The sequence below is a fragment of the Capricornis sumatraensis genome, chromosome 2 (assembly GCF_032405125.1).
Source record: "Capricornis sumatraensis isolate serow.1 chromosome 2, serow.2, whole genome shotgun sequence".
NCBI lineage: Eukaryota > Metazoa > Chordata > Mammalia > Artiodactyla > Bovidae > Capricornis > Capricornis sumatraensis.
In genome coordinates, this window is record NC_091070.1 from 15,403,321 (window position 1) to 15,426,903 (window position 23,583).

Here is a 23,583-nt window from a genome sequence, read left to right on the forward strand (position 1 = left end):
ACCGTGACATGAGTATTTAGACACAATCCACTGACTATTTTAAATTTGCTGTACACCTAAAGGACCCATCTGTATGTGTTCTTCATTACACCCATCTGAATGTTTATATATAGATCCTCTTTTGGTAGAATACAGACTTTGGAGATGAGGCAACATACAATGCAGCTGCTGGCGACTCCAATAGGCCATCTAGAAAAATGGAGTAAGTTTCCAAGGCCCATGCTGCTGGTGTCTCTTCTGAGGCTTCAAATTAAGAACTTTCTGAATTTATCTTATTGGCACTCTGCTTGAATCAAGACAAGGCTCAAAAGCAAGCCTTATCTCCTGCAAATTAATTCCACACACAGGTCTTAATTCTGTGTTTGGAACTGACCGCAAATTTAGAACTTCCTCAAATGGTATTAAAAGCACTACACAAAAAATAGGCAAAAGCAGTTACTGCTTTTTCAAGAAAAACAAGACATCTCTGCAAAAAATCAACAGCTCTGTAGAGCTGTAGGTAACTTGGGACAACAATAGCAATTTAACATATACAGCATTGGATGACCTTTTTTTTAAAAAACTGCAGTCTCCATACTTCATAATAATAAAAAAAAAGATTTGCACAACATGATTTTCTAAGAGAAAGAGTTCACTTCTTTGTTTGAAGAGGAGTCAGTCCTGATGGCGAAAGGGCTGGGAATGTCAATTAAGATATGCAAGACAATATAATACAAAGTCTAATATTTGTTTCAACGACATCCAGTCAGCTCCTGGTGGGTGAAATACTGCGGTCTAGCTGTAACCAGGGCTCTTCTCCTGTGGCATTTTAAAAAACGTAGCTGCTGCTGAGTCAGTGGCTTTCTCTGCGGCAGACGTCCTGACCAGCCACTCAGAGTCTGGAGGTTTGGGGGCCTGTGACGCTGGTGTAGCTGACTCCACTGCATCCATGTGAACTGGTAAGGGTGTTGCGGTTAAATAAGGAGGAAAAAAGTCAAAGAGAGACAAATTAGAATGAGAGGCATGTCAACACAAAACTTTCTTAATCCTTATCTTTTATGTCCTATTAAACCAAGCAGCTACATAGGGTTTCTTCTTCTTTTCTTTTTTAACCAAAAACTAAAGGCAAGATTTAAGTATGGTAAGTATTTCTCCACATCAGAAAATAGGTTTAGCTGAATAGGAGTACAAATTCTTAATGTACTAATAACCACTTATGAAGCATTTACATGCCAGGAACTATACTATATAAACACTGTATACTTACAATCTTATTTCTTAATGCAAACTCTTAGAAATAGGTATTGCCATCTCCATTTTTTAGGTCAGAAAACTGAGGCATAGAGAAAGCAGATAAGTTGTTCAGAGACACGGCTGTTTAAGTAGCAAGACTCAAACTCATATGCTAGACTCCAAGCCCTCTGCTCTTTCTATAATGTTCCATGCCTCCAATATGACAGTGTCATGAATAAACACTGAACAGTAAGGCAAAAAAATTACACAGCCGGGCCATCTGTTTTCAGCAAGGACATTAAGACATTCTAGACAGGATGACCACTGCTTGTGCAGGGCTGTCCTATTTCTTTCAGGACACCTACCTTTCTGGACCTATCCCTGAATGCTCAAAGCATTCCCAGTCACTGTGACAACCCAACACTGCCCCCACATTTGCACATGCCCCCTGAGCAGAGTAGTACAAACCACCATCACTCTACTGAAAACAAATATACACTAAAATAAAGCAAAACATTAAAAATTTCATTTTTATCCTGTCACAATAATTCTACTCCCAGGAATATAATCTAGAAAAGTAATTTTCAAATTATGGGTCACAAAACCAACGTAGTAGGTCATGACAAATACATTTTTTTTTTCCGTTAATGAAAAAGAACAGAAAATATCAGAGGGAACCCAAAGGTTTATTTCAGATTTTACAGGTACACCCAATATATATTCAAACATGAATTTCTTACTGTGAGTTACCAGGAAAAAATATCGAAAGCTATTACTCTATGGCACATATACAAGTTTTTTAGAGGGCAGCAGTTCCAGAACCTCAACCCCAGCAGCAAGAAATACACATGACATCACCACCCAAATCTCTCTTTTTCACACACAAGTATGCATGCTCATTCACTCTAATTTAAGTGAAAATAAATTTCATAAAAACTGTACCTACCATTACCACAAGGTCATCAACCATGGGGAAAAAACTATCTGAGAAAAACTTTTTGTGCTGGCTACATATATATATTTTTTTACTGTGGCAAAATACACATGAACTACACCATTCTGATAATTTCTAAGCATACTGCTCAGTAGCATTCAGTCCATCCACACTGTTGCACAACCGTCACCACCACCCATGTCCAGAACTTTTTCTTCATCCCAAATGGAAATTCTCTACTCATTAAACACTAACTCCCCATTCTCCTCCTCCCCCAGCCCTTGGCAACCACCATTTTACTTGCTGTTTCTAAGAATCTGATTTGTTTCAGGTACCTCTTCTAAGTGGAATCAAATAGTATTCATTCTTTTGTGTCTGGCTTATTTTCCTTAACACATTGCCTTCATTCATATTGTAACGTGTTTCATAATTTCATTCTGATAATGAAAGTTTTCAGGTTGAATAATAACTTGTTGAATGTATAGACGACATCTTGTTTATCCACTCATCCGGTGATGAACATTTGGGTTGTTTCTACTTTTGGGCTGCTGTGAATAATGTTGCTATGAACACAGGTGTACAAATACCTATTTCAATCCTTGCTTTCAATTCTTTCGGGTGATACATACCCAGAAACAGAACTGCTGGATCACAGGGTAGTTTTGTGTCTAAATTTTTGAGGAACCACCAGATCTTTACACATAGTGGCTGCACTATTTTATACTCCCGCCAGCAATATACAAGCTTTCCAATTTCTCCACATTCTTCAAACAACACATGCTGTTTTTTGTGTTTGTTTGCTTATTTTGATACAGCCATCATAAGAACTGAGAAATGGCCGAGAAAAACTTCTGCGTATGTTCTCCCACAGAATGGTGCAATACTTTCCCCGGCAGCACAAACCAGCATAAGAGTAAAAATATGACTGTCATAAGAATATGATTGAAATGCTTATTAAGAATGATTAACTGTAATATATTCATCATGCTCAGAAATGGAATACTATACATATGGCAATAATGAATGGATTCTGGCAGGATAAAATGTGAATGGAATCAAGAACTAGATGAAACTTGTAACTTATAAAATATGACATTCCATTTACAGAAGCTTCAAAAAGATGTAAAACTAGACAATATACTGCTTAGAGATACATGTGTCTGTCAAAACTATTTGAAAACAACAAAGAATGACAAATAATTAGCAAAAATATATATTAGGATAATATATTCCCACTCTCCTTCAGAGAGTGGGAAGACAATTTTTAAAATAGACATTCTTTTTTTTTTCCTAAGGGAATGTTTTTGTTTGTTTGAATATTTATTTATTTGACTGCACCAGGTCTTAGTTATGGTACTCGGCATCTTGTGTCTTCGTTGCAGCATGCGAGATCTTTAGTTGCAGCATCCGATCTCTTTAGTTGCAGCATGCAAACTCTTGCAGTTGTGGCATAAGAGATCTGGTTCCCTGACCAAGGACTGACTCCAGGTCGAGTCTCAGCCACCGGACTGCCAGAGAAGTCCTGATGCTCTTGTTTGTAAAGCAGATGGTGGGCACATGGATACTTGCTGTATTGTTTTTCTTTACACCACGTATATATTCTATAAACGTTCTTCTGAGGACATTCAATATTTATTTTCAAAAACATTTTTAACTTTAAAAAACATTTAAACCTAATCAAAAGGCATAGTAGGCAATAAGAATCTGCCCTATGACTCCCGAGACAAGGGCCAACCTAAAATGGAACTACTGAATCCAATCACAGGGTTAGAATAATACTGAGAGTAACTCTGTTTTAAAGATTCTGTTCACTTACTTCATACATTACATATCTAACGAGACAGTTCTTTGTGTGGAGCAGTGTTTTTCGATGCTGGGGGTGCAGCAGTGAGTAAGACAGGTAAACCTCCTGCCCTGGTGAACGCACTGCTAGCACGGCTGGCTTGGTATCTGAAATCTTATACCGCTAATGAACAGGCTAACTGCTGGGCACCCTTCCAGGGACACATATCCTCTCCCAAGAAGGTCAAGAGAGGCTCCTGGAAGGGCCAATGCAGTCAGGGCTGTGGGGACTCCCTGGCAGTCCAGTGGCTAGGACTCGGCACTTCCACTGCAGGGAGCACAGTTGGGAAATTAAGATCGTGCCCTCCCCCCCACACACAGAAATAAGGAGTCAGGACTCTCAACAAACACCTTGTCATCCCAATTCTCCTTTACCTAAAGCTACGTGTTTACCTTTTGAAAAAAAAAAAGGGAATTTGCACACCCAAAGCTCTGATTTGCCACTCTAACAAAGAAAATCATCACAAGAAAAAGAAGTCTTGTTTCCATCTAAGTTCCTTATGGTTCTTATAACTACTTAGTCTCTCAAATTTTCAAGAAGATAACCCTTTTTTCTTTTCTAGTTGCATTCTTTAAGAACATACACAATAGCTGGTTCACTTCAGCATGGGGCAGACAGTACTGGGAAGTCCCTGTTCTGGTGTATCAACCTTAAAAGCAGGTTAATACACTTACTCACTAGGATCCAGGGTGGATCCCTGTGCACTAAGCACAAGCATGTTTTAAAGCCACAGAGGGAAGGGGAGTGGAGATGGATCTACCCAGCAACCCCATGACAAGGTCCTTCTCCCTGGTCTTTGCTAATATTAATACAAGAAGACGGGAAGGCACGTTTTTCTTTTTTGTTCTTCACCTTTCTAGTCTTATTAATATCTTTAAATCCAGTCAATTTCAACTCAAAACTTTCCACTAATGGGGGAGGGGGAAAGGGAAAAGATTTGTGGCTGCATGTTTAAGAAAGAAGCTGAATTCATCACGGTGACAGGGGAGAGTGTTGGCAGAGATCTGAGCTATTTATTCTTTTAGGAAAATCCTATAAAGAATGACACAAGGAAGCCTCTATCTGCAGTCTTGTTCATCACACTGGTGAAGAGTCCGATAACAGATGTATGCAGGAGCGTGATTTAGTGCCAGGAGCTGGCCCCTGATGTGTATTAATACAGCGGCAAAGCGGAACGCACCTCTCTTCATCACTCATTTCTATAAAAGAGGTGGAATCCGAGATGGCCCGATGTTAGGCAGAGCAAGCCCATTTGTTCTACTGACTGATGGCGCGGGCTTGGGCTATGTCCTTCACCTCCATGGGGCACTCAGGTTGTGGATAGGAAAAAAAAAAGAAAATGTTCAGTGAAGCAGGCTTTAGTCAACAAGTGAGAGGAGTTGGGCTCAGCAGGGGAAATGTTTAAGGCTCAAGTCTTCTTAATACCTCCCAGTACACTTCCTGATTTGAATGGAGTAAGGAATTGTGAACTCTTCTCAACAGTTCTGCTCTTATCATCAATTAAAAGCTAAAAACATAAGCTAGATATTAAGGGGGGGAAAAAAAAACCAAAAAGATAAAAGAGGGGAGACTACGTTTTACTGCCTCTATTAATTCCACAGACGGGATGAAGAGCTGGGTTTTGACGTGGAGTCATGGTTTGGAAGCAATCCTGTCATATATAGGACCAAACACCTGCAGTGTTTAAGAGGGCAGCTTGAGAGTCACAGGGAAACTGGACTGAATCTTGGTCTACAATTTATCAACCATGTAACCTCAGTGACTATTTTAACTTCTCTAGGCCTCAATTTTCCCATGTGTAAACTGGGAATAAAAAACAGCATCTCCTTTATTAAGTTGTTGCAAAGATTAAGTGAAATAACTCAGACAAAATGTTCAGTTCATGGCATGACCATGTGAAAACTCACTAAAAAAAAAAAGCTTCCTACAACCATCAGAACTGTGATTGAGACTGTTCAGCATAAGCCACTATCCAGTAGCCATCCAAACAGAAGCTCACACAGGTCAGTTTCAGAGTATGCTGAAACTTACTAGTAAGTTAGAGAGATAGCAGTTTCTATCTGTCTGAGATCTATCTACTCTTCTATCTATCTACTCTTTTACTCAGGTATCAAGTGCTCTGATCTATATATTATTGGGCTGGACAAAAAGTTCACTCGGGTTTTGCCTTAAGCGATAATGGACAAATCGGAACGAACTTTTTGGCCAACCCAATATCTATTTTCTGAAGAGAATAAAATAATTTATGATATACTCAATTCCCTCAGAGTGAATTCACTATCAGCAAGAAAATACCCATAAGTACTTCTGAGAGGTCCTACAAGCAGATACACTCTTTTTAACCAGAGTAATTTATCCTAAAATGTACTGCAATGTATAAAGTATTTCCAATGATTACTAATTACATTTAATTATCTTAACTCCAAAGAAAACTATTTACAGACATCCAATATTCTCGATGATATAAATGATGATATAAATAACTATATAATTATCCCGCTTTTTTCATCTAAGGATAACATACATACAGGGCATCTAAATCAATGAATCTTTATATGTGCAAATACTCATGTAATCCCCACCAAGTTCATGATATAAAGCATTTCCAGCATCGCAAAAAATGTTTTATGTCATCCTCTGGTCTCTACCCTACACTGAACGTAACTACTATTTTGGTTTCTCTAACTAGTTTTGCCCAGAAAACTTTTAAGTTTTAACTTGAAAACTTAATTAGAAATTTCATGACTAGAAAAATACTAGCACTCTACTAGACACTAGGAAAATGATACTGCACTTACTGTCCACCAGACATGAAAGCAAATGAACCCGTGTGGCTCCTTTGCTACTGACTAAACCGCCACCCCACCAGGGTTCCATGACCACACATCTGACTTCCGGTCTGTGCTGCAGCAGAAGTGCAGATGACTCCAGACTGCTGACGGCGAAACACAGGGATTCAAACCAAGAAAGCAGAAGACAGTGAAAAGCACAGACTTTAGGGTCAGGGAGACTTCAAGCAAATTACTTGTCACATTCTCAGTTTTCCCACATAAAATGGGAATAAAATGACCTACTTTCTCATAAAGCTGAGATGAGAAGGTGTATAAAACATATAATTTACTGCCTGACACACAGCAGGTGGTCAATAAAGGATAACTACGTATCTAATTACCGGCATTTGGGCTGGACAGAGACGCTGTGGCCACAGGTTTCCGTTTCCTCTTGATGTCACGTGAACATGGGGGCCCCAGGTGTATGTTTGCCTGTCTGCAGATATGAGGAAGAAAAAATACTGCTTTAACTGTGTAATTCTTATTGTAAGACATTATGTTCAGCCCAGATGAAACGCCTCACCCATTACACACATATACTAACAAAATGGGCACCACCCTTTGCCATCAAGTGTCAGTACAAGATTATTCAGAATTAATCCTGACTTACTCTTTACACACAATATATACCCATTTTAAACTTATTACCTGAATTCAGAACAGACATTCAAGATTAATTTCAATAAATATGCGCTTCATTACATGCTGGTTTTGTACAATTATTTTTCATAAAAACCGCAATTGTTCTAAACTTGTTAATGAAATACTTACTCCCAAGTGGTAATATATTGAAAAGTTTAATGCTGCATGAACACAGATATTTGCATAGAATTTTAATAGCAGGTTTAACCCTTCTATCAGTATAAATCTGGATTTCTAATAGTGACTGTATCACAAAATAAGTTTAGTTTCTGTGATTTTTAAAAATAATAATTTATGTGCTAATAATAGGTTCCCTGAAATAAATATTCAGATTATTTAAAAAAGAAAACAGTAAGAACTGCAAAGCTGGAAAAGCAAAAGATTCTCTGAAAGGCAGTGGACTTGACACTGAAATTTCTGGCAGGCTATTTTATATAATTTTTAGTTTATATTGGAGTATAGTTGATTTAGTATCTGTCAAGATGGCGCCCACCAGAGCAAGACCCAGTTTTACCCACAGCCAGTCCCTCCCAACAAGAAGCTTCTACAAGCCTCTTATCCTCATCCATCAGAGGGCATACAGAATGAAATCACAATCACAGAAAACTAATCAAACTGATCATATGGATCACAACCTTGTCTAACTCAATGAAACTATGAGCCATGCTGTGTAGGGCCACCCAAGACAGACGGGTCATGGTGGAGAGTTCTGACAAAACGTGGTCCACTGGAGAAGGGAATGGCAAACCACTTCAGCATTCTTGCCTTGAGAACCCCATGAATGGTATGAAAAGGCAAAAAGATGACACTGAAAGATGAACTCCCCAGGTCGCTAGATGCTCAATATGCTACTAGAGAAGAGCAGAGAAATAGCTCCAGAAGGAATGAAGGGGCTGAGCCAAGCAAAAACAGTGCCCAATTGTGGATATGCATGGTGGTGAAAGTAAAGTCCAATGCTGTAAAGAGCAATACTGCATACAAACCTGGAATGTTAGGTCCGTGCATCAAGGTAAATTGGAAGTGGTCAAACAGGAGATGGCAAGAATGAACATTGACATTGTAGCAATCAGTGAACTAAAATGGACCAGAATGGGCAAATGTAATTCAAATGACCATTATATCCACTACTGTGGGCAAGAATCCCTTAGAAAAAATAGGGTAGTCCTCATAGTCAACAAAACAGTCTGAACTACAATATTGGATGTAATCTCAAAAACGACAGTATGATCTCTATTCATTTCCAAGGCAAACCATTCAATATCACAGTAATTCAAGTCTATGCCCCGACCACTAATGCCAAAGAAGCTGAAGTTGAACAGTTCTGTGAAGACCTACAAGACTTTCTAGAACTGACACCAAAGATGTCCTTTTTTATCATGCAAAAGTAGGAAGTCAAGAGATACCTGGAGTATCAGGCAAGTTTGGTCTTGGAGTACAAAATAAAGCAGGGCAAAGACTAACAGTTTTGCCAAGATTATGCCCTGGTTATAGCAAACACTCTCTTATAACAATACAAGAGATGACTCTACACCTGGACATCACCAGATGGTCAATACTGAAATCAGACTGAATATATTCTTTGCAGCCAAAGATGGAGAAGCTCTATACAGTCAGCAAAATCAAGGCTGGGAGCTGACTGTGGCTAAGATCACGAACTCCTTATTGCAAAATTCAGACTTAAATTGAAGAAGGGAAAACCACTAAGCCATTAAGGTATGACCTAAATCAAATCCCTTACGATTATACAGTAGAAGTGACAGATAGATTCAAAGGAATAGATCTGATAGAGTGCCTGAAGAACTATGAACAGAGGTAAATGACATTGTACAGGTGGCGGTGATCAAAACCATCCCCAAGAACAAGAAACACAAACAGGCAAAATGGCTGTCTGAGGAGGACTTACAAATAGCTGAGAAAAGAAGAGAAGCAAAAGGCAAAGGAGAAAAGGAAAGGTATACCCATCTAAATGCAGAGTTCCAAAGAACAGCAAGGAGAGATAAGAAAGCCTTCCTAAGTGATCAATGCAAAGAAATAGAGGAAAACAACAGAATAAGAAAGACTAGAGATCTTTTCAAGAAAATAGACATACCAAGGGAACATTTCATGCAAAGATGGGCATAAAAAGAACTGAAATGGACTGGACCTAACAGAAGCAGAAAATATTAAAAAGAGGTGGCAATAATATACAGAACTATTTAAAAAAAGATCTTAATGACCTAGATAACCATGATGGTGTGATCACTCATCTAAAGCCAGACATTCTGGAGTGTGAAGTCAAGCGGGCCTTAGGAAGCATCACGATGAACAAAGCCAGTGGAGGTGATGGAATTCCAGCCTGAGCTATTTCAAATCCTAAAAGATGATGCTGTGAAAGTGTTGCACTCAATATGCCAGCAAATCTGGAAAACTCAGCAGTGGCTACAGGTCTGGAAAAGGTCAGTTTTCATTCCAATTCCAAAGAAGGGCAATGCCAAAGAATGATCAAGCTACTGAACAACTACACTCTTTTCACATGCTAGCAAAATAATGCTCAAATTCTCCAAGCCAGGCTTTGACAGTATGTGAACTGAGAACTTTCAGATGGTCAACCTGGATTTAGAAAAGGCAGTGGAACCAGAGATCAAACTGCCAACATCTGCTGGATCATAGAAAAAGCAAGAGAATCCAGAAAAACATCTGCTTCAATGACTACGCTAAAGCCTTTGACTTTGTGGATCATAACAAACTGTGGAAAATTCTTAGAGATGGGAATACCAGATCACCCTACCTGCCTCTTGAGAAACCTGTATGCAGGTCAAGAAGCAACAGTTAGAACCGGATATGGAACAACAGATTGGTTCCAAATTGGGAAAAGGAGTACGTCAAGGTTGTATATTGTCACCCTGCTTATTTAACTTCTATGCAGAGCACATCATGCAAAATGGTTGGCTGGATGAAGCACAAGCTGGAACCAAGACTGCCAGGAGAAATATCAATAACCTCAGATATGCAGATGACACCACCCTTACAGCAGAGAGCAAAGAACTAAGGAGCCTCTTGATGAGGGTGAAAGAGGAGCATGAAAAAGCTGGCTTAAAACTCAACATTCGAAAAAACGAAGATCACGGCATCCGGTCCCATCACTTCATGGCAAATAGATAGGGGAATAATGGAAACAGTAACAGACTTCATTTTCTGGGGCTGCAAGATCACTGCAGATGGTGACTGCAGCCATGAAATTAAAAGACACTTGCTTCCTGGAAGAAAAGCTATGACAAACCTAGACACTGTATTAAAAAGCAGACACTACTTTGCCAACAAACGTCCATACAGCCAAAGCTATGGTTTTTCCAGTAGTCATGTATGGATGTGAGAGTTAAACCACAAAGAAGGCTGAGTGCCGAAGAATTGAGGCTTTTGAGCTGAGGTGTTGGAGAAGACTCTTGACAGTCCCTTGGACTGCTAGGAGATCAAACCAGTCAATCCTAAAGGAAATCAACCCTGAATATTCATTGGAAGGACTGATGCTGAAGTTCCAATAATTTGGCCACCTGATGCAAAGAGCAGACTCGTTTGAAAAGACCCTGATGATGGGAAAGATTGAAGGCAGGAGAAGGGGATGACAGAGGATGAGACGGTTGGATGGCATCACCGACTCAATGGACGTGAGTGTGAGCAAGCTCCAGGCGATGGTGAAGGACAGGGTAGCCTGGTGAGCTGCAGTCCATGGGGTTGCGAAAAGTTGGACACGACTGAGTGACTGAACAAGGAATAGTTGATAATATTGTGTTAATTTCAGGTGTACAGCAAAGTGATTCAGTTATACATATACATGTATGCATTCTTTTTCATATTTTTTCCATATGGCTTGTTACAGAATATTGAGTTCTCTGTGCTATACAGTAGATCCTTCATGATTATTTTATATACAGTAGCGTTTATATGTTAATCCCTAACTCTTAATTTATCCCTCCCCCCAACCTTTCCCCTTTGGTAACTTTAAGTTTGTTTTCAATGTCTGTGAGTCTGTTTCTGTTTCGTAAGTATAGTTCATTTCTATCGTATTTTAGAGTCCACATATAAGTGATATCATGTATTTGTCTTTCTCTGACTTACTTGACTCAGTATGAAAATCTCTAGGCCTATCCATGTTGCTGCAAATGGCACTGTTTCATTTTTTATGGCTCAGTAATACTCCATTTGTGTGTGTGCACGCGTGCACAGTACACATGCATCTTCTTTATCCATTCCTCTGTTGATACACATTTAGGTTGCCTCCGTGTCTTGGCTATTGTAAATAGTGCTGCAATGAACACTGGGGTGCATATCTTTTCAAATTATGGCTTTCTGCGGATATATGCCCAGGAATGGGATTGCTGGACCATACGGTAATTCTATTTTTAGTTTTCTGAGAAACCGCCATACTCTTTTCCAGTGGCTGCACCAAGTTACATTCCCACCAACAGTGTTAAGAAATTTCCCTTTTCTGCATACCCTCTCCAGCATTTGTTATCTATAGACTTTCTAACGATGGGCATTCTGACTGGTGTGAGGTGGTACGTCACTGTACTTTCAATTTGCATTTCTCTGATTATTAGTGATGTTGAGCATCTTTTCATATGCTTTTTGGCCTTCTGTATGTCTTCTTTAGAAAAATATTTATTTAGACCTTCTGCTGATTTTTTGATTGGGTTATTTTTTTGATATTGAGCTGCATGAGCTGTTTGTATCTTTTGGAGATTAACTGCTTGTTGGTCACTTCATTTGCAAATATTCTCTCCCGTTCTGTGGGCTGTCCTTTCATTTTGTTTATGGTTTCCTATGGTATGCAAAAGCTTTTAAGTTGAATTAGGTTCCACTTGTTTATTTTTGTTTTCATTACTCAAGGAGGTGGACCCAAAAATATATTGCTGTGATTTAAGTCAGTTTTCTATGTTTTCCTCAGAGTTTTAGAGCATCGATATCTTACATTTAGGTTTATAATCCATTTTGAGTTTATTTTTGTGTATGGTGTTAAGAGGATGTTCTAATTGTACACGTAGTTGCCTAGCTTTCCCCGCACAACTTATCGAAGAGACTGTCTTTTCTCCATTGTATATTCCTGCCTGCTTTTATCACAGGTTGATCACAGATGTGTGGATTTGTTCCTGGGCTTTTGATCCTGTTCCACTGATCTGTATTTCTGCTTTTGTGCCAGTACGCATACTGTTTTGATGAGTGTAGTTTTGTAGTATAGTCTGAAGTCAGGGAACCCAATTCCTTCAGCACTCTTTTCCTTTTTCAGGATTGCTTTGGTTACTTGGGGTCTTCTGGATTTCCTAACAAATTAAAAATTTTTTGTTCCAGTTCTGTGAAAATGCCACTGGTAATTTGATAGGGATTGCACTGAATCTACAGACTACTTTGGGTAGTACAGTATTTTGACAATATTGATTCTTAAGAACATGGCATATCTTTCCGTATGTTGTCTGTCATCTTTGATTTCTTTCATCAGTATCTTATAGTTTTCAGAGTACAGGTCTTTTGTCTCCTTAGGTAGGTTTATTCACAAGTATTTTCTTTTTGATGTGATGGTAAATGGGATTGTTTCCTTAATTTCTCTTTCTAGTCTTCTGTTGTTAGTATACAGAAATTCAAGAGATTTCTGTGTATTAACTTTGTATCCTGCAACTTTACTGAATTCCCTGATGAGCTCTAGTAGTTTTCTGGTAGCATCTTTAGAATTTTCTATGTATAGCATATGTCATTTCCAATTTGGATTCCTTTTATTACTTTTTCTTCTCTGATTGCCATGACTAGGATACTGGTATGCTATTTCATTTCCCTGCTTCCTCCTTCCTCTCAACCTAGACAAATCCTACCCCTGATTAAAGGACCAAGCTGAGTGAGTCTCACATTTGCACACAGCTTTCCTTGAACATTCTAGGCCTTATCAGCCATGAACCATTATTTAACTGGTGTATATGTATCTGCTTTCTCTAATTAGGCTAACGTCCTTGGGAACAGGGACCATGTTTACATTTATTTCATAATTTTCCAGTGACCTACCAACTTTAGCACAAGGCACATAGCTGACCCCCACTAAGTATCTGTTGACTAAAATGGCTATGAATGACTGAAAGTTTTATAAACAAAAATTCTCAATTTTACACTTACAAGGGATTCAAATGGTAAATTTTTTTTAGCAATGCTGCACAGTTTGCAGGATCTTAGTCCCCTGACCAGGGATCAAACTTTGGTCTATGGCAGTGAAAGCACTGAGTCCTAACCACTGGACCACCAGGGTATTCCCTAAAATGGTAAATTTTATGTTATGATATTTTAATAAAACTTTTAAAAACGCAGCCAGAGTACAAAGCATATACAAAAGACTCTAATAAAATTATATCAGATGAGCTCCTAATTGGTAGTCCTAGCTGCGGAATCAAGTCTCATGGCTTGATAGCCTTAAAAATGAAACCTCACTCAAATCTAAGAGAATCTAGTTAGCAAGGCAACAAGACTACTGTTGAATGGGCAAATTTTCCTATTCAGAGGTCCCCAATCTGGCAACTTCCACAGTTTAAAAGCATATGGGCATGTGCACCCACATGCTGCCCTCTCGCCCTCACACACACACATAAATACTCTCTCTCTCTTTAAACAGCAAAAGCTTAAGAGTCAATTCAATTTATAAACAAGAAAAAATAAGAATTTGACTGAAATCATAAGAAATATTTTAGAATGCAAAGAACACTACAAAAGGCAGTTATTTACAATATAAAGCCTATGGTCCAAAAAATTCCCCCTAAGTCACCTTTTATTGATCATTCACATTTATATGGCAAAAGACAATAAGTTAGGTACTCCATGAATAGTTAATTCTGAAATCCCAAGTGAAATTAAGTATAAATGTGTAAAATAGCGGAAATGATCCATTTTTTATACCTTACGGAGTTCTGGGGATAAGTCTAAATCGGCGTGCTGATTCAATAATAAGACGCACATAAGACAGAATGTCAGGGACAGACAGGTCTAAATGTAGAGGTATTAACTGCCTTTGAAGTCAAAGACACAGGCAGAAAAGAAGGTGAAACTACAAATTTTGTTTCTCCTCAAAACAGGGAAATGTACAGAACAGAGCTTCCATTTTTTCCACAAGCAAGGTGCTTAAATAAATACTATCCAAGCCCTTTCTTTGTTCTAGTTCAATCAAAAGTGAAAGTGAAAGTCTCTCAGTCTTATCTGACTCTTTGCCCATGGACTTCTCCAGGCCAGAATACCGGAATGGGTAGCTGTTCCCTTCTCCAGGGGATGTTCCCAACCCAGGGATTGAACCCAAGTCTCCCACATTGCAGGCAGATTCTTTACCAGCCAAGCCACCGGGGAAGCCCAGCTCAATCATGCTTCTCCTAAAGACCTAGAGAAAGAGAAAAGTCAAGCAAAGGGAAACAGTTTACAGCCATGCTCCCTTCTTCTTTACCTTAAGCTCACTAAAGGACTCACTAAAACGTTTCAGATTAAACGTTAACCCCATTTCTTCAAACTGAATAATGTTATTAGACATCAAGACCGTGGCTACCCTTGAGCTGCGGCTAGTGGAAGAGGAGGGACAGCCGCTAGAAAAGGCTTAGGCAACTTGCAGGATTCTTTCTGGGAATGTTCCATTTCTGCATCTAGATACTGGGTTTACTTGGATGTAGCTTCATGAAAATTCATCAGGTGTGTATTTCTTCGTACACTTCTCTGTAAGTATATTATCCTTCAATAAAAATTTAATTAAAAACTACTGCTTCTTCAAGGTCAATGTTTATGAAATGCTAAGTTTTGACAGATACAAAATAACATTCATAAGAAAAACACTCAAAAGGGTTTTAAGGTAGTAATTCTTAAAGTATCAACTTGAGCTAAACAAAACAAATACTGCCTTTTATTTACACACCATCCATCATTTCACAGCTCTGTGCGCTTGATATATGTCAAGAAGATGGCTGAGGGCACATATTATCACTCTTTATGGACCTAGTCCTAGCGTAACATTTATCCCACATTTTCAAGGAATGACACATTTTGGAATAAAAATGTTTGCATTTTAAACCATTTTAAATGGAAAGGCAATGGTTTTTTAAATGCTTATTTTAGTAAAATGAAAATAAGTATTACTTGCCTACTCTTCTACACATAGTTACCCACTGCACTATATAGTGCAGCATCCTGAGGAGGCTGCTGTGTGCTCCAGGTGGTCCTTGCACCACCTGCCCCCTGGGCCTTGCTTCCTGGGTCTCCCCGCAACTGGTCTCTGCTCAGCGATGTTGAGGGCTTCGGGGTTAACTGTCCCTACGTTAAATGACTTCCGACTGCTAAAGCCTTCACCCTGCCACTTCTCTGCAGCAAACAGTCTACTTCTACCATCCCATTCCCACTCCTAATTGTTACACCTTCAAAATTCATAAATTCCTCTTAGGAAAGAACTGGAGGCTTTCTGAAACCAGACAACACGGCTGAGTAAGTCAATAACCTTATTTTGTCATAAAAGTATGTAGTTCTGTGTGGACTATTTCCTTTCTACTCAGGAGGGGAGTTTTGCTCCTTTCACTGTTCACTGAGTTTCTACCTGGTGGGGGAGATGATATGGTGGTGAACGAAACAGTCTCTTCCCGAACGGACTTTATAGCCTGGGCCACTTCCAGAAGCACAGCTTTCACGGTTACAGAACCTGTATAGAAAGGAGCCGAGGCAGGCCTAAAGAGACGCCATGCTCACTCCTAAAATTCAGCTTAGTGCTCCTTCCCTCTTAAAACATTTCTCTTAAGACCATTTCCAGGTTGGAGAGTCATTTCATAAGAGGAAGAATAACTTCACAATTTAGGGCTGAGTAACAACAACAAATACTGTGTTGTTTTCACTCTGACAACGCCGCTGTCTCCCAAGACAGAAACTGAAGCGGGCCAAAACTCAGGTGAGGAGGCATCACAAAGGGCCGGGGAACGGCGTGGGCTTCCCCTTCTCCTGGCACGCAGACCCCGATCCTTATCCACTGAGTGGCAGAAAATTTAACTACATTTCTTTTTTTAATTTTAACTCTTTTTTTTTTTCCTTTTAAAGAGCAGTGAAAGTTGCTCTTGTACAGTGAACCATGTACTGTGCGAGGAGGGAGCGGATCTTTCAGTTGTGCAGAGGCAAAAAAAAAGGCTAAGTACTAGTTAAGCTAAAGCCACCACCAAGTTAAAACTCCTTCTCAACTGAAGTGACATATGGTTAACAGAATCATGTCAGGAGCTTTTACAAAATACACATCTCCCACCATGCAGGGATGGAAGAAGAATCTATAATATGTTTATTTTGAAATTCTACCTCAGGTAATTCTGATAAGCTTCTACCTACTGTGAAAATTACTGAGCTAAAAAAAAAACAAAAACAAAGAAACTCCCAAGGCCAAGCTAGTCCATAAAATAGATCTAAATATTTAACTTAAAGAATAACAGAGTAACTAAATGAATATAAATGTAGATGAAAAATATATTTATTATTCCCCAGCATGCAAGCAATTAACCCAGAGAAAAGACAGGCTACGTTCGTTCTGTTTCGTCTAATCTGGGCCTCAGTATTCTTCGGGCACTATTTCCTTCACAGCGTGAGTGCTGGGTCAGTACTTCTCCTAAACCATCACATTCAGCAGCATTTGCTTAAAGGATCTGGGGGCGGTGGGGGTGGAATGAACATTAAAAACATTAAATACACTCTTTACAAATTCTTACTTCAGGAAAAAAAAAAATCACTGAATTCACATTGTAACTGTGAAGGTGAATGTTGAAGATTAAAAATTAATTGAAAGAGTATTCTGTATATTCACACGTAAACACAACACGTCTATTTTATTTTTTACTGCAGGTAACTAAAAAGATCAGGTGAGTTGTTAAAACTGCAGTGTTACTTAGGAAACTGGGCAGGTCACTATGTCCTTGGGGCAGGAATGTACTTTTAGGGGAAGAAAAACTTACTTTGAGAAATACATGCATGTTTAATAGAACCAATGTTGGCAAAAAATAAATAAATAACTGAAGTGACTGCTTTAGATTTAGAACAAAGATGTTTAAAGTCATTCCTAAGGAAAGGAAACAGTCTTCTTCTGTCAACAGCAAGCTAATTTTTAAGGAATGGTTCACCTTCAAAAAGCACTCATTTTTAAAACTCATTGAAAAGTTCATGTTTGGGGATGAAATAAAAATAAAATTTATTTTTAAAAGATATTTATTTTCTGTACTTTTCCTTTAAAACACACAAATAAGTAACATCAGGGAAAAACTATTGATATTTCTAAGGACCAAAGGTCATATACATCATATATTCCAATTATTCTCCTTAATTACTCATCTATTCACCTCAATTATTTTTAACAAAAATTTATGGAGGCCTACACTGTGCTGGGTGTAGAGGTTATACACAAAATGACTGAGCCAAGGGCCCATCCACCAGGAGCTCACAGCAGAGGGAGGGAGGCCGACGCATAAAGAACTAACAGGTGTCACAAGACACTGAGCTGTAATCAAGGAGCAAGGAAAGTGAGAGGGGAGCATGAGGGAAAAGAGGAGTAAACAAACCTAAGGAGTACAGGCCCGCTCTTCACGTGTGACTTTCCCTTCAGGGTTAAGCGACATTTATTAAACACCCGGTCGGGGAAATGTATCTTCACAGACTTGCACATATGACAGGATCCAGGCCTAAGACACTAGAAACAGGAGTGTCGCAGGGAGGAGAGAAAACCACCTCCCGATCAGAGGACACAAAAGAGGTTTTAGGAAGAGATCCTGGCAATCCCACTCGTGTTTTCACTCAAACCAAACCCTCAGCAGTTTGTGACAAACTGCTCGCCAGCACCTGAACATTCTCTGTAATCTACTTACTTCCCTTTGCTGGGCAAAGGCTGGCATATCATGAAGCTGTCTCATGCCACCCAAAGGAGCACAACAGTTCCCTATCCGTTGGAAGGATGGGTATATTACAGTAGCAAAACAAGAGAGAGAGAAAATGCTTTCATCATTCCATACCTGGCAGTAAGATGCCAGCTGGCTGAGAGCTGCTATAAATGAGACTGTCCGACGGAGGACAAGATTCCAGAACTGTGCACTATAGAATGAGACATCCCGGTAGGAGTGGGCAGCCTTATGGACAACGTTACAGCACAAACATTTCCTAACACATGACCAAAACCAAGCACTAAAAGAGGTGAGCGAGAGCTGCTGTGCATCACAGCATCCCCAGCAGATAGAGGACTAGTAAAAGGTTCCTTCCCCCAAGCCCCGAGGTAAAACCTGAGGCTGTTTACTATGGCTCCAAAGGTCAAAATTAATAGCATGAATTGAGTCTTCTTTTTGCTCTTTGAAACTCCTTGTCAAGTGGCACAGCCAGCTGGGCACACAACTCTGATATGCAGATCACAGCATTTGTGAATAGATAAAATGAATTACAATGAGTCAGCCTATCATATTTCAACTAACAGGAAGGTCTCTCTCTCTTTCACCCAAGCACCCAAATGTCTTCTCTTATAGTCCACTTGGGGCCATTTTAAACACCTCAAGAATCTATACTAAATACTCATTAGCAAATGACTCTGGAAACCAACTCAACTTTTGTAAAACTGCAGTTATCCTTAGAACAGGGTAGTGTAGTTAACTATATAACAAAAATAAGTATTAGCTACCAGTATGCTAAATATACAAGTATATTATTTCATTTTGATCCTGGACCAGCCCCCAAAATATTGATATTTTCATTTTCAAGGTGAGGAAATTGAAGTATGGGGAGGTTAATTCTTTTGCCCAGGTAAAAGCCAAGACTCTTATCTGAGTCTGCCTCAAACTAATATGAGATTAAAAACTTAAAAGAAAGAATAAAAGAAATGGTGATATACTACAAAGTGATCACTGAAAGTAGAGGAAAGATCAGGAAAGTTGAAGAAACTCAAAACTGCCGCAAGATATTCAAAAACTACAACTGGCGACTTGTGCATCATACAAAGAGATGTAGCAATTTATAAGTTCCAGTTATGGTTCTCTAAGACAATAATGGTTTAAAAAAAAAACAACTACCTTTCAATCAATAAATCTCTCATTTTGGAAAAAGCTGCCTACAGCACTGGTTCCTTATTGCCATTCTGGGACTGTGTCCTTGACAGCAACACCAGCGCTTCTACCAGAACACCAATCACACCATCTGCTGTCTGAGCAGCAGCAACTCTCAACACCAGCACCCGGTTTCACTACTTTAATAGCAACAGCCCAACACCAGCAACCGAACAACCCAACCCCAACAGCTGGCTTCCGAAGTTTATCCCTATATCCCCTGCCCACGGTCCCGCTACTCACACAGTCACCCATCAGCTCTGCCCATCTGCCCACCACTAAGTATTGGACCTACTGCTCTCCCCCTCCCCTGCAGCAGTTCTCCAAGGCTAAGAGAAGCCCAGAATGGTCCCTTCCGTACAGAACTGTGCTCACAACATCCAAGCACAGGCCAATTATGAAATGGGCTTTCCTGTTAAGTAAATTACAAAGCACCAGTTCTAAAACCATATGCCTTTAGGGCAATAGTTCCCAATCCTGGCTGCATGTTAGAGACACCTGGGAGCTCCAAAATACTGCCAATGCCTGGGCCTCATCCCAGGCCAATTAAATCAGAATCTTGCAAAGTGGGGGACCAGCCTGGATATACTTTTTTTTTCTTTTTAAAGCTTCTCAGGTGATTCAAAAGTACAGCCAGGGTTGAAAACCAGAAAACTTCAGTATTTCTAGGGTGGTATTTCTGAAAACCTCTTAGCCCACAAATGAATTAGGTGGTATAAAGACCACAAAGGTTCGCTCTCACTGCATCTGCCATCTGGGCGGTATTAAAATGACACATTAATCACATTTCTCTTAAAATCATGCCCCCATTATGTCTTGTTTATGGCAGTGGAATGCTAAACAAGTGAGTACCTTGAGGCCACTCACTACCCCCCAGCGGTCCCCAAGCCTCACTTGGAGAAGGCTCTAGCAGTGAGGAGGAGCTTGAACCCCTCTCTCGCAGCTGAGGGTTTTGGGGGGAGTTGAACTGGTCCCATCCAGGCAGGAAGCAGCCTCAGCTCAGTAACGACAGGAGGAAACCTTCACAGTCCAGGCATGATCATCAAACTCTTTGTGCTCTTACAGGAGAGTAATTATAGGCATGTGAAAAAAGGGAAGCACTCCCCGAGGAACTCTTCCTCACATGCTTCCCAAGAGGCAGTAGGGCCATTAAAAATTCCATGATGAAGAGGAAAAACAGCCTGGGAACAGCCAGGAGGCAATACAGCAAATTAATACACCAGGCCTCCTCGGGGAAAGCTGTGATAAAACAGGAAACACTTCTCTCTTCGCAAAATAAAATTATACCGCTAATGATAACATAGTCACCACACGCAGGCGCACAAATCGTTCTAATGATGGGTGTGAAATTCCCAATGCTGCCCAGATGCTTTGAAAGGAATCTTTATGGCAAATAAAATGGAACAAGAAGAAGACAAAATTTCCATTCGAAACAGTTTTTAATATGGTCATTCACCTGCCTCTTCGCTACCACCACTGCTCTCTAACAGTCCTTCCCTAGGTGCCAGGTTTTGTTAAATGGTCCACCCTTTGCAAAGCCCACCATCCACTTCTGAATCCGATAGCATCCGTCAGCCACACTGGAGCTAGGCTGCTCCTTCTCTGCTGACCCCTTGCCGGGCAGGGACCTCACTATTAAGGAAAACAGGGAGCCCCGAGGGAAGTGTCTCATCACCCACATTTCCTAAAATCTGTGGAGGTCACTTGTGCTGACTATTTCCCACAGATCGGGGTTTCCCAAACTTTATTGCTCGTGTGCCCTCATCAGTAAAAAAATCTGAACACTCCTTTATATGTAATACGTACACATAAAACAAAAATATGTGCTGCTAGACTAATTAATATATGTATAACTTAAAAAAAATTTTTTTAAGGATAAAATAATAAATAAATGTAAGTTTAAAAATGTTCTTCCCGTGCCCCAAAGATCCTTCATGTTTGCAACCCCGCTTTGTGTCCACTGACCCAGGAATGACGCCAGGCAGGACAAGGATGAGCTGTAAGTGTCCACACTCTCTCATCCTGCTTCAGCAATAGTCGGAAGCAATAAGCGCTATTTCCACAGAGCTGAGTGCACCAGAAGCTCAGCCTCGGCTTCCTTACGTTTCCAAGTCTGGCCACAAGCACGGCCGGTAAGAGAACAAAGATAATGATGTGAATAATGAGATGCACAAAGAAACATGAAGCTCACACCCACTCCAACCAGGACGAGGCCTTAAAGGCAGCAGGAAACCGGACAAAAGCATGGATATGCCAATCTCAGCACAGCTCAAGGCAGCAGAAGTGAGGGGGGAGGACAAATGATCCACCTGCAGTATCCGACATGACATGGTGCTACTCAGAGTCTTCCTAAAGAGCACACGTGGACATTATTTTATCTGGTATTAAGACACGTAGCTGGAGGACTGCTTTCCCATGGACTGAAATTTCATTTTCCAAGACAGCCTGAGCACTACCACCTCTAAGAGAAGCTCCCTGAGCCTGAGTTAGGAGCCGCTCTTCTGAGTTGCTATCACTCCGGTGCACACATTTAGGTACCTGTCATTCCTAACTGTAGTTGTCCATTTCCACACCTGAGGCTCCCATGAGGATATAAGCTCCTTTAGGATAGTATTAAATGTTTAAACAAAGTACCTGGCACATAGTAAAGTGAAAGGAAGTGAAAGTGTGAGTCACTCAGTTGTGACAGACTCTTTGCAACCCCAGGGACTATAGCCCACCAGGCTCCTTTGTCCGTGGGATTTTCCAGGCAAGGATACTGGAGTGGGTTGCCATTCCCTTCTCCAGGGAATCTGTCCCACCCAGGGATTGAACCCGGATCTCCTGCATTGCAGGCAGATTCTTTACCATCTGAGTCACCAAGGAAGGCTTTCCAGGAAAGCACATAGTAAGGAATCAGCAAATGATGAATGAATGATGGCTAAATAGCATGTGGCTAAGAAAAGGCTTTACAGTAGTTTACTAATATCCCCTAATTTCAGTCTCTCTTTTCAAAAGTTTTTCCTACTGAAATATTACTTTTCCAGTAGAAGGTCAGGAAGGCGGTTACAGTGCAGAGCTCATTATTATAGGCCATAGCAAATATCCTAACTATATCCATGAAAAAAATCATTTCTTTGTGCAGCCTGCCCCCCAAATCTATGAATATATCCATTTAACAATGTGTTAGGAAGAATAAAGAAAAAAAAAATCATTGGAACCTTGGAAAGAAATTCTTTGTGCCACGAGAAATAATAAAGGTTCTATGGTTCAGCCTATTAGCTGCTCCTTGTACGCAATAACCCGCTAGGGCATGCCATCATAGAAACCATATTTACTTTGCATTCACCCAACTTGAGAGAATGTATATTCAGAGGCACTGATTTCATTCTGCTATGCAAGTGCAGGATTTATCCTGACAAATTCATACTGAATGCCCCGTAAGCGCCAGACACTGTGTTAGGCGTGAGGGACGGACAAGGTCCCAGCACTCTGAAGCTTATAGTCTAGTGAGAGACAAGGGGGAAAGTAAGAAGAAAAACAAAACAACAATAAAGCCATTACAGACTGTAATTAAAGCTCTAAAGGAAAGAGAGAGATAACGAGCGGTGAGAGGTGCAGGCAGGCGCTTTCACACAGGATAGCCCGAAGGGGCCCTCCCAGAGGAGGCGGCCCCAGCTGGGGTGAGAAAGAGCCAACCGCGGGAAGAGCTCTAAGACAGCAGTCCAGCCGAGGGAACGCGTGCGAAGGTTCAGCGGCAGGAAAGAGTTGTGAATCTGAAGAATAAAACAGAGCTCCCAGGCACAGCTGGACGTCTCCTTCGGTGAGGAGGAAGCAGTCTATGAGAGGAGGCTGGACGAGAAGGCAGGAGTCAGATCACAGAGGATGAGGCAGAACTTAGATCAAACCTGAGGTTTTAAATCAGACAGTAAGCCATGGGACCACAGGAAAGATACTTCAACACTCTGCCTCAGTTCCTGCCTCTCTAAAACAACTCCTGACCTCAAAAAGTTGTTGAGAGATCAAAGTGGACAGTATACACTAACATACTTTAATCTGAAA

At 40.3% G+C, this 23,583-nt stretch overlaps 1 protein-coding gene across 1 annotated transcript in view; it reads right to left on the reverse strand.

Annotated features, from left to right (window-relative positions):
* Window positions 1–654: 654 nt before the first annotated feature.
* The window catches only part of GPATCH2L (G-patch domain containing 2 like), a 54,285-nt gene continuing 31,356 nt past the window's right edge, over window positions 655–23,583 (reverse strand). The window contains exons 9-10 of the mRNA XM_068963896.1: window positions 7,162–7,256; window positions 655–935 (exon numbers count right to left, since the gene is read on the reverse strand). Coding sequence (XP_068819997.1) covers window positions 775–935; window positions 7,162–7,256 — 256 coding nt within the window. The 3' untranslated portion in view covers window positions 655–774. The remainder of the gene's footprint in view (window positions 936–7,161; window positions 7,257–23,583) is intronic.